The sequence below is a fragment of the Candoia aspera genome, chromosome 2, assembly GCF_035149785.1.
Source record: "Candoia aspera isolate rCanAsp1 chromosome 2, rCanAsp1.hap2, whole genome shotgun sequence".
NCBI lineage: Eukaryota > Metazoa > Chordata > Lepidosauria > Squamata > Boidae > Candoia > Candoia aspera.
The window spans coordinates 113,238,875-113,251,188 of NC_086154.1; the positions used below are offsets into that span (position 1 = coordinate 113,238,875).

Genomic DNA, 12,314 nt, shown 5'->3' on the forward strand with positions numbered 1-12,314 from the left:
ATCAGTCTCAGTCTTGTCAGATAAAATGTGTTCCTCTTCCATAACATCTTTTAAACAGTGTACCTATAGAGGCAGACACTCTTAAAATTAACTTCTTGATCCATCGTTCAAAAATATCCTTCAATATATCCAATGTTAAAATATTTTGCTTCATTCTGTATTAGTAAGTGGAGTTTAAGTGTTCTTCTATTGTAATCTTTAGTTCCTTGTAGTTCCCTCTACTGTCCGATTTTTAAAGTCTGTTTTTTAAAAAAAATTCAAAAGAAAAGCATTTTCCCATGGGAAGGACTCTTTATAATTAATTCCAAAATCTTATTTCAAATTTACCTGGACCCTTAGTCTGTTTGTAGCTTTCTAAAATCAAAGTTTTAATCACCCTTTTGCTGTTTATTCCAGATTTTTTTTAAGTCCTTAAACTTGTAGTTAAAACTTCTTTTGCTAAGGATTGAAAGAAACTCACCTGGTCCTGTAAAAGTTGTTGATCCAAAGGTTCCTAATACTGTAGGTGAAAAGCAGTTAACAAGCAGTTTCCAAAAGTGATTAGAAACCTATGTCCTTTCAAAGGTGCCAACTGCAGTTTGAACAAGATAGCTATTCCCTCATCTCCCAGAGCTCTAAACCTGCCGGAGACCTCTGTCTTGTGGTCTCCTCAAGAGGAGCAACTGCCTGGAGCACTTGTGAGTGATCTCAAGTCCTCTCCTTGTCCGGAGAGGAATTACGAAGAACCAGTTTACTTGCCAGCTCTTCATTCCACTGCAGTCGTTGGCTCTGCTTTTCGTGGAGCCATCCTCCATTTGCCATTTCTTCCCCAAAAGTTCAATTCACGGAATTACTTCCATCAGTGTGTTGATCTTCTAAACAAGAGTTCTTTGAGTGAGGTTTGATTAAGTAGTGAACAGAGTAAGGGTACTTAATTAGTGGGGTAATTCATGTCCTTCATATGTAGCACTTCTAGTATCAACTCTACTGTATTTCTGTTTAAAATAGTTGTTATATATATCACACACAGATTCTTACACCTGTTTGTTCAGTTGCTAGAACTGCAATTACTAAACTGTAATGTTCTGACTCACCTTTCACTATTCAGTTTTGGAACAAAAATGCAGCTTGTTTTATTAAATACAAGTCAGCGCATTTTCCAAAGAAGTCATAATATATAAATGTTATTTCACTTTAATACCTAGTTCTTCTCCATCACTTTCTTTTTCTTGTACATTTTCTTTTATCAGAAATTACTGTATTGATATGTAAGTTTAGGTTACGTAGAACTGCTAGAACTAGTCAGTTTTGATGCATTATTGTATCTCTTAAAAAACACACCCTAAAACAAGCTTATCACATGGGCCCTAACTTTCCATATTTATCAGTAAATTATCGGTGCAGAACTCAAAATTCAGAAATAGTATGGGTTTTTTACACAAAGGAATGGCTGTGAAATTTGGAAACCCAGGGTAGCTGTACTTTTATATCCCGTTTTCCAAGAGAAAGCCCCATTGAATTCAGTGAGATTACCTTCTAGTGGATATATCTACAGGTACTTAGAAGGTTTTTAGACACCATACAAAAGTGCATCAAGTCCAACAGCTCCAGAAGTTGGGACAAATGCTCCTTTAATGGGAGACAGCTCTTGATGACAAAAAAATGACAGTTTGTTCCAGCCAAACCAATAGGTTACAGCCAGTTTAACTGGCATATCAGTAAATGTAACCATTGGTTAGAGAATATCAATAATTAATATATCACACTGTTTTTGAAGCTGTGTTCTTGTTTGTTCTAGTAAGAATAGAAAACAAAGATTAAGGAGTGTCGTTTTGCTTTTAAACTACATGGGTTCCTCCCCACCACACCCAAGGTGTGTATACTAAGATACTGGTTATGCGATATTTGACTACAATCAGCTAAATATAATTTAATACGTTGAGCTCTATTCTCCTCTAAAAAGTTTCCTATTTACTGAGATAAACAAAAGAAGCCCCTTTTGTATGTCCTTCCCCCCTCCCCCCAATTACTGTTGATAGGAATATGGGAAGAAGCCTAATAATGTACTTTGTTGGTTTTCTACCATTTCCAGAAAACCTAGAATGAAAGAATAAATAAAACCAAGGAATAGTCTTCATCTAAAGATGTAATTGCCTACAGGTGAGATGGCTGGTAGGATGGAGGATGTACTTCTAAGTAATTAAAGAGTTTGGCCCAAAGCAGCAAGGAGGAGAAGGGTGGATGATGGGACCTTCATATGGTATGTGTGTCAGTATGGAAGATTAGCTTCAGCAGCTGTTTCCCTCTTGCTCTCGGTGAAGGAGATGTAAACCTGGTAATATATTTGGTCAGTTTCTTTTGATGTATTCCTAGGCCAACAGAAGCTGATCTAAAATATATTACTTTACTTATTGAGCTTTTTGAAATGGAAAGAGATTCACTTTTTCTCCATTAACGCTTCTTGACTGAGTCCCTTTCTGTGCAGGAGACCGTGAACAAACTGCTCCAGCTCCACTTCAAAGATGACAAAACACGAGGTAATTGCTTTCCCTTCTGCCTCCGTAAAGAGGCCAATTGCTGCTGGACATCTTCCCAAACGTTTCTGTGGTGAGACTGCCCTGGAACATGAGAAATAACTGAAAACTAGTCATTGCCTGTGGGTTCCTGGGTTGCATATGCCTAAATGTGTATGGGGAATGGTGCTGCTTGGACTTGGTCTCATAGGAACTTTCCCCCCTTTTCAGCCAGCGGTGATGCTGTGTTGCTGGTGGCCGAAATGCTCAAAGTGTTTGTTCGAGGTGAGTGGTTAAAGACTGGAGTGAGTCATGGGGTGGGACAGGGTCTGTGGAAGCTTAACATTTTGTTATACAATTCCACATCCTATGTTTTTTTTTTTAAGTTCCAGCCTTCTTGCTCATCCCTCAATGTTTTTAGCAGAAGCAAGTGTATCACTCATAAGCCTCATTTTCATTCCAGTCACAGAATTGGATTTCTAATCTTAATCTTTACTGCTTAAATAGGTATGTGTGCTGATGAACGTCAGAACTTTCCCAGAAATTTTAAACCATGAGTTACTACTTAGGATCCCTCTGCCTGTTATGAATTATCTAGTTATGTGTTATGTATACATACAAAGAGAGTACATGCTTCCTTTCTGATAATTTTCCCTTTTTATAGTAAGGTTGATAAGCAAAAGAATTACAAATGTAACTACCCTTTCCCATAAGAAAAAGCTTTCCTACCTGCCATTTTTGGCATCTTTCCCAATGTCCCATCTACTTATTTTTGCTTGCCACATTTGTGTGTTTTGCAGAAGCAGCAGTACGAGGAGTGCGGCAAGCTCAGATTGAGGAGGTAACTAGGGTGGAAGTGGAACACGTGGAAAAAATCCTGCCACAGCTGGTATGTACAACAGCTCAGATTCTAAAATTAATAGGATAAGGATATAGGCAAAGGCATTTTAATCCCCATTTTTCAGGGAGATGTTTAGCTGGTTATTAATATCCTCACTGGGCAAATGGAACTCAAGCAGATCTTCTAACTAATTTGGGGCAAGTCCGTTATTCATGTTAAAATGCTTAATTTCCACAGCTTCTGGATTTCTAGAAACCCGATGAGTGAAAAACCTGCATTCCTGTTACTAAGAAAATCTTGGCCTGAACTCAGTAGCAAAATGAACCAAAGACTTGTAATACGGAATTTCTTACAAAATGACCTGACTTCTTGGAATGACAACATTGATAACTTACCTTCCATCTCAGCTCTGCTTGCCATCTCTTTTGGGGTGCCTAGTGGTTGTCAGTGTCACCTAAAATAACTGTGGGTTTGTTGGGAGGGTTTGGTAACAAAATTCCTGGAGCAAATGGTAACTATCTGAAGCTATGCCCTGCCCTTCTGTTTCCCACTTATAGCCAGGCAGTGCCTTTAACTTTTCTAATGGGAGAAACAGGTGCCTTCCCCTAAAGGTGTGTGGAAAGGGTGAGTATGCTTGGAAGGCTTGGCCACACCATGGGCTCTCGTCACCTTCAGGCCTGACTGCTGTCTTAAGCTCTTAAACAGGAGCCTAACCCCAAATCTGTGCCAACCTGATCTTTATTTTATGAATAAACAGTGCCTGTCCTTCAATCCTTTCCCACATTCCACAAAGCCATGACATCAAAGAGTGCATGGAACCTTTTAACCATTTGATATTCCTCTAAGAAGTTGCTTCCCTCTGCTATAAATTTGTTCTTACAAAGAAACTTCAATAAATCAAAAATAACCTCCCTCCCTTGTGTGGGCTCCTTGTTGCAATAAATCATAGAAAGTCAAGTATCTTCAAAGAGTTGTTTGGCCTCCCCACCCCGCCTCTTCTTTGTAGGACGAAAGAAAAACTTTCAGAAAGGGGCAGAATAACAAACAGCATGTGTGAGGATCCCACATCATGCAAGACCCAGCCCCTCTGTCAGCAGGGGAGGGGGGAAGCTGTGAAATAGTAAACGTTACACATGGAGGCAGGGCGTAGCCTAATGAATCTGGTTGTGTTGTGAAATAAAGATCAGACCTAAAAGAAGAGTATTTGTATCTTAAGGAACTGTCAGCAAAATGCTATGCTTACTCAGAAGCAAGCTTCTCTGAGTTGAGTGGAACATAGGGCACATAACCGGGTAGGGACTGTGGTCTTGTGGATGTTGGAATACAACTATCATCATCTCTGATCATCAGCCATGCTGAAGCTGATGGTAATTGTAATCCAGCAACGTCTGTAGTAGACTTATCATTGCAGATGTATGTAATTGGCAGTACCCATTTGAAATGGCGAGTCTGTTGCCATGTCAGCTTTAAAGTAGGAATCACAATAACCATGTTGGTCAATGGGAAGAGTTCTCCAGTGTATTTCTATGTATTAGTACTGTACAAGAAATTGCTATGCATTGTTTCTAGTATACCTAATGCTGGTTACTCCTAAGACAAAGGATGCACATTGGATGGGATGCTGTTATCCAAAACTATCTTAACAAGCAGTTGTCAAATAAAAAACATAATTACAAGTGTAAATTATTTCTTCCTCTCTTCATTGACATATGCAACCATAGTAACATTAGCACTAAAGCTAACCATGATTCTCATCCTAAAGAGTTTAAAAGCAAGGCCCACTCCCTCTTTGCACTGAAGATGTTGCCTAGTCTGGCAATGAAACGTCTGCAAGAAAACAACAAGGCTCAGAGAGCACCAAGGACTCTACAGTTTAAAAACTGCAATTGAGATCAGCAAATTTTGTTAGTGTAACCTCATGCATATTTGTGCTAAGCCATGTGAAAGTGGACAAAGAAAAGAATCATGCCCCCGTTTACCTTTCAACTGCAAACCAGAATTTATAAGGATAGAAAATCGCAGCATGCTGCTTTGTATCCATAACTGGGAGTCCTCCAGATTCCAACTCCTGGAATTCTCAGCAATGGCCATGCTGAATGAGATGTTACAAATTGAAGGCTACACATTTGGAGATCCCAGTTTGGGAAAGTTGGTCTTCTATTCTTCTAAGGGTATATAGTCTCAGGCAGTGGTGTTTTATACTACTACTACTACTTCATTTAACTAATATTCCAGGCTTTTGCATATACAAACAGACTCAGCAAGCTGTGATTCTTTCCCTTTGATTTATAGTGAGCCAGTACTGGTTCTGTACAATTTTTTAATTAAAACTCTTGCAACTTTGTGGTAGAAGAAAATAAAGTGGAAAAGCAATTTCTATACTTTGATGCGATGTCAACAGCACTGTTATATATGCTGCCATTTAATTCTGCATATTTAAGAGATGTTCAGGTTAATAAAGGTAAAGGTTTCCCTTGACGTAAAGTCCAGTCGTGTCCGACTCTAGGGGGCGGTGCTTATCTCCGTTTCTAAGCCTTAGAGCCGGCGTCCATAGGACACTTCCGGGTCATGTGGCCAGCATGACTCACGGAACGCTGTTACCTTCCCGCCGAAGCGGTACCTATTGATCTACTCACATTTGCATGTTTTCGAACTGCTAGGTGAGCAGGAGCTGGGACAAGCAACAGGAGCTCACCCCGCTGCGCGGTTTTGAACCACCGACCTTCCGATCGACAGCTCAGCGGTTTAACCCGCAGCGCCACCGCGTCCCTGTTCAGGTTAATGGACATCTCTTAAATATGCTATTTATTAATATTAATATGTTTACTATCTGTTAAGAGATAGGTGATCAACCAGCCTAAATTTAGCCAGTGAGCTTTGAGTGAATGAGGATTTGAATCTTGATTTCACCATCTCAAGCCAGATCCTGTACTAGAATTGTTTTTCACACTCGTTTTATATATACACATATAATCAAGTTTGGAAGTGTAACTGCAATAAAAAATAATTAAGAGCTTGAAGAGCTGAATACAGGCCCTAGTTACTATTAGCCTATAAACTTATTTCAGCTGAGAAAGATATTTTGTCTAACAACCTCAGCATGATTATTCAGAACTAAATCTTTATGCATGTGTTGAAACTAATTGCTGAAAGCACTTCCTCCATTTTCTTTTGATTTCTGTATTCCCTGGAGAGCAAATGGCCAACACAGTTGCTTCATACATAGCTTTGACTTGAATCCAATCTAAGACGCTGCCACAAAGGCAGGAAGTTTTGTACCCAAAGCAAAGGTAAACAAGACACATACGTGCATGCAATGTTTGTGTTATAATCATTACTATAATTCTAGCACACAGCCTTTTAATAAAGTGTCCATGTTTGGATTTTTCCAAGATGAACCCCAATTCTAGCCCACACATGATGTTGAAAAACAACAGATAAAACAAATGTGATATCTAGGGTTATTCACTGAACATGCTGTAAGGAATTGGTACTTTTGTTTCATCTGGATCAAGCTCTCACTAAATTCTGGTACATTTAATTTCAATTTTAAAAAAAATCTTAATTGCTTTTGTAGCAGCACAACTGAATCTGTAGGGGGTGAGGCTGGAGGTCTCAAACCAGTTCTCCCAGAAAGCATCCAATCCTACACTCCCTAGCTCTGCCTCCTGTCTTGATGTGGTGCCTTGGTAGTTTTTGCTGCCGTCCCCATCTTCCAGGGGGATGCTTGTACCTGGTCTTTTCTCCACAACCCAGCCTGTGTGCCTTATTGATGAATAAAAATGACAAAAAGGAAATAGAAACTATATAGCTACCTCCTGGCTGAGAAACACTGAGGCATGTCACTAGAATTGGCCCCTTCTATCCATGGAGAGATGAACCAACCTCACAAAAGTTAATATTTTCAAAAAATTTTAAGTTTAGATGCAAACAATCAGTGGCATAGAAAATAAAATATAGGGCTGCTATAATTAGGTAGTGCTATTAACACAAATATATACAGGAAAAGATAAAGATACCAAGGCAATTCTGATCTGCTCTCATTTAGATGCAAGTCTGATGCAAAGAGGCTAATTTGCATAAAATACCTGAGGATTGAATGTTAAGTCTATTTCTGATTATTGTCTCAATAGAAACATACAGAAAAAGAAGTTAAATTAGTACATTCTTAGCTAACTTTTTCCTGTTGTTCTAGAGGATAGAAGACCCTTGGAACAGTGCCAATGTGTTACCAGGAAAATCCTTCCTGCAAATTCTAATTTTATTCAGAGGTTCCAGAAGAATATTAGTGTGCTTTTTCTTTCTCCCCCCACCCTTTGGCTCATAGCTTATCTCTCTCCTGAGTGAGAACTGCCTGCAGTTTCCAAAATAAAAGCTTTTTTACCTGGAAAGGGAGGGGGTTGTGGGAGATCTCTCCTTTGGCTACATGCTAAAGAAGCATCTCAAGAAGATCCTGCTTGAGACAAAGGGATATATATTCCCTGTCTGGGAAGCATTTGTCAATCATGAATGCTGGATGGCATCAGCAACTTTACTGTATCATTAAGGCAATTCAGTGTTTCAGATTTTATTCCAAGAAAATGCATCATAATGTGAATGCAGTTGTCTGCAATTTTTTAAAGCAGATGTGCCTTTTCTTGGGATCCTGCAGCTGCCACATGATCCCAGGAAAGCATAAGGCTGCTTTAAAGTGCTTCAAACAGGTGTTACATTTCTGCCCAGGTATACTTCAAAACATTTGGGGGGGGGGTGAATCCAAAACACTGCACTACCCTAACAATTATTTCTGCAACATTGTGATTAGGAGGGATAGGAGACCAAGTTAAGATGACTTTCAGTCACAAAAGGTCACTGGGTGATTTTGGCTATGAGATAATGACTGGTCCAATCTGCCTCACAAACTTTGTGAAAATAAAACTTGAAGGAAGACTGAGCAGTACATTGAGAATCTGGAGAAAACTATATAAATTACAAATAGCAATGTCAAGGTTGGCAGCTAAGAGGAGAGTACATAATTATTTTTGGTAAGAGTATGAATAGGCTAAACAAGCTATGCTTTTATTTGGGGCATAGGGTGGGTGAGAGAGTAGATTCTCACACTTTCAGAGAATTTGATAGCTATTGTGTAAACAATATACAGATGCAGGCCAGCCTGCCTTCTCAGAATAAAGGTGTTTCCTCCTCACGTCATTGAAGGTGCAAGAGAAAGCAAGCGAGAAGCTAACTTACTTGAATTGCCTAGATAGAGAGTTCACATTTGAAAGCAAAAGTACTTGTTGGAATTCTTGTGCTATTACCTTAACCATTTTTTCTAATCTTGCTAATCAGAGTTCGTTCATCTTCAGTCTTAATCACTACTACAAAGTTTTGACTGATGCCTTTTTTTTGCTTCCAATTACCATTAAATAGAATTTGTGACAAGATCCATGTGTATCTGCAGCTGACAGCAATCCAAAGCTCAGCTGCTTATCAAAGCATAGTCCTGCTTCAAAACCAACATTTTGAAACAAAAACCTGTACAAACTGATTATTTTGCATTAGTAAGCATCAGACCTAGTAAGTTCTGCTGAAAGAATCGGTACTCAACATTATAGATGGAAACTTGCTAGAACAGTTGCTAGCCAAGAGAAATTGCATCTGTAATCTAGAAAGGTGAGAAAGAAAAGAGAACTTGCCTGTTTCTCAAAAACAGCTGGGGAAAAAAGCAGGAAACTCTTGAACTGTTTGCTGATCTTGCCTTTGGAAAAGGAGCTGAGTTTAGCAATCCAATGCAAATCTAGAATTTGGCATCAAGCAGAATGCATGTTGAAGTATCAAAATAAAACAGAATTCTGTCCTTTTAAAGAAACCACATATACCATTCAATCAAAGACCACATGCTAGCGTGTATAATCCTCTGAATAGAAGGATTGTGATGCATGTTGCAGCACAGAGTGTCAACTACCCAACTATACAACAGTACAGTGTACAAAAGGGTATTATATGAAAGTCCAGAACCAGCTCTGGTGTCAACAGTAAGTGGTTCAAAGGAAAGGGAACCTCCAGCGCACAGTGCAGAAATAAGATACCTGCTAAGCTCTTACGCAGAGATGGACTAACTGAAAACCACAGAGACCGACATTCTTCCAGTAAGAATAGGCTGGCTGATACTGGCAACCTGATTTTGCTTTCTAAATTACTTTCTAGAGCAGCTACTCTAAGTACTCCAGATAATAGTAGTGTGTGTGCACAATCGTTCTATGGATTCAGTTTTCATCTGCTCATGTTAATTGAGATTAAAGATCACTTTGTTCACTGTTTTAGATACCTTCTGTTCTTTGCACTCAGAAATGTCTTCCTACCTTTTTCTTCCCCCATTCCCTCCCACTTTTCTTCAAAGCAGTTGGAAGCATTTGGAAGTAATTAGACCTGAAGGGAAATGTTGGCCAATCTAAGAGACAATGACAAGTGCCAGGAATCCTTGGTGCCCCTTCCAGCCACTTTGAAGTTCATTCAGATGGTACAACGCTGTTTTCTTTGTTAGGGAAGTGGGGGCAGGAGGGAAGTGGGCCATATCAGACCCACTGAATGGAAAGCAAGTTACTCTGAACTGGTATCTGAACAGTGGATAGAGATGGAATGTATGGTTCAAATGGGAACAGTACAGCCATTTTTAAGATATTTATATTCTTACAGAAAAGTCAGGCATCCGTCATTCGCCTAATGTGAACCCAGCCTGATCATCTTTCAAGATTACAAAAAAGGCAGGCATAGTTACAAAAAAACCCTGCGATGTGGATCATTTATTTCTAGGAAAAGAATATGCTGCTTCTTTCACTGCCATGCCAACACAGGAGAAGGATTAGGTTTTTTTCCAGTATTATAGCACAGATGTTAAGGTATTAGGTTAGCTTTGTAGCTATTTATAAGGGCGCATCTCTTCTATCTGCCCCTGTTCCCATCATGCTTAAATACAGTAGCCTTTGAATGTAAGAGTGCTTAAGTACTGTTGTCATGTGAAAATTTGTGCAATAATTCTTAAGTACAGCTATACAAAATATTCCATATTCCAAATGAATGCTTTGAAATTCTTAGTTTTTTTGGGGGGGGGGCACCCAGTGGTCTGAAGTTTTGTTTTCATCCGAGGACAAAATAGGGTATTTTCTTTCCTAAAGCATTTTAGCATGTACTGCCATCCCATAATTGGAAGACCTTAAAAAAAATAAGCCAACCACAGAGGCTTAAATTGTATTGGCCAATAAAACAGTCAGCACCTGTTCCATCCCTGCTACCACCGGTTGAAGGTAACTGAAAGCAGGAGAGAGTGTAACAATGGGAGTCAGCTAAGCATACTTCAATGATTGAGAAGACGACCTTTGTATGTAAGAAAGAGACTGCTGCTTGCCTGTCCACTGGGGTTTAAATTTGTTGTTACTAGGAAGGCAAGAGTCCAGTGGTTGGAATGTGTTGATAGTATTGACATGCTGTGTTATCTTTTCAGGTAGGCTATTAAATGCCAAGAGGGGCACAGCACTGCATTACATACAAGGGTATCAAATGCTGTATTTAAGTTAATCTTTGCTGGGCTCACTTCTGTAGCCAAATAGCAGGCATTGGCTACAAAGAACATGCAAACTGCTGCTTGTTCATCTATCTATCTAGTTTCCCCATTCTACCTTCTCTCTCTCTCTCTCTCTCATACAAACACACACACACACACACACACACTTATATGGCAGCCCATCGCACACAAGGCGACTCTGGGTGGTGCACAACCATTAGGTAAAAACAGTGAATAAATAAAAATCATTATAAAAAGATAAAATGATTGAAAGAATATTATCACAAAATTATAAAATCACTATAAAATATACCAACCCTGCAGAGAGAGCAAGTATGTCATCCATAGTGGAGCCATCTAACAATGTCTCCCATTCCCAAAGACCCCCAGGCCTGACAACATAACCAGATCTTGAGGGACTTCCTAAATGATAGCAGGGAAGGAGCTAGCCTAATTTCAGGGGGGAGAATGTTCTACAAGGAGGGAGCCACAGCAGAGAAGGTCCGCCTCCCGGGACCCACTAAATGCAAGTCCCTGGTGGATGGAACCCATAACTTGCCTTCCCTGCTTGATCTAATGGGATGGGCTGATGTAATCAGGGAGAGGTGGTCCCTCAGATATCCCTCAGATAGCTTTAGGACATAAATTGAAGGCAGAAAGGGGTTGCTGCAAGTTCCTACTATTCTCTTCGGCAGAACACTCAATGTTTTGAACGTTGTCCTATAGGAATATGGGGCATCCAAATCTGACATGAAGCCATTTTGTTCCAAGCAAAGCGTTTTGTGTATCTCCCTACTCTCAAGAAGCTACTCAGGGCTTAATTTTTACAGGAGTTAGGTGCTGAATTCAATGAGGGCTAGAGGAGCACAATATTCACCTGATTCCGTACTACTGTGTATTGTAGAGCAATATCCAGCTCCTTCATTAGATATACGTTTCAGTTTAAAGCAGACTGCCTATATACCGTATGTGTATGTATATGTATGTGTATGTATGAACAAGTGGTCTTAACGTTATTTACTACCTGGGTGCAAATGTATCTTCATTAACAGAAATAATGATTCAGAAGACCAAATGAATACAGAGGATAGAGCTGAAATTCCTACACCATTATAAGATGAACCAAAACTAGTATATTACCATATTGAAGAGCAACATCTCCTTTTCTATTAATTTTTACAATATTAACCTGGCACAAAATACACAACTGAACAATAAATTGAGGGTCTGGTAAGGAAAGGAAAAAAGACACGTCCACAGCAAATAAAAGTTCCTATCACTGTAAAAATACAGTAGACTCTCAGTTAACTGGCACCCATGGGGATTGGTAGATGCCAGATAAATGTAGTTTCTGGTTGCTTGAGAGTTACTATTAAACCCTAATACCCACTAGATGACAGCAGAGAGATACAGATTTTTTTGCTGGTTGCTTGAGAGTGCT

General features: G+C 39.4%; 1 protein-coding gene across 3 annotated transcripts in view; it reads left to right on the forward strand.

The window, feature by feature from the left end:
• CENPX (centromere protein X) overlaps nt 1–12,314 on the forward strand; it is a 47,017-nt gene that overhangs the window by 2,959 nt on the left and 31,744 nt on the right. For 2 of the 3 annotated variants that reach the window (XM_063293280.1, XM_063293282.1), the window contains exons 2-4: nt 2,465–2,516; nt 2,724–2,777; nt 3,293–3,381. In XM_063293280.1, the coding sequence (XP_063149350.1) occupies nt 2,465–2,516; nt 2,724–2,777; nt 3,293–3,381 (195 nt within the window). Of the gene's footprint in view, nt 1–2,464; nt 2,517–2,723; nt 2,778–3,292; nt 3,382–3,570; nt 4,245–12,314 lie in introns of those variants that run through there. The other variant, XM_063293281.1, reaches the window with a different exon arrangement.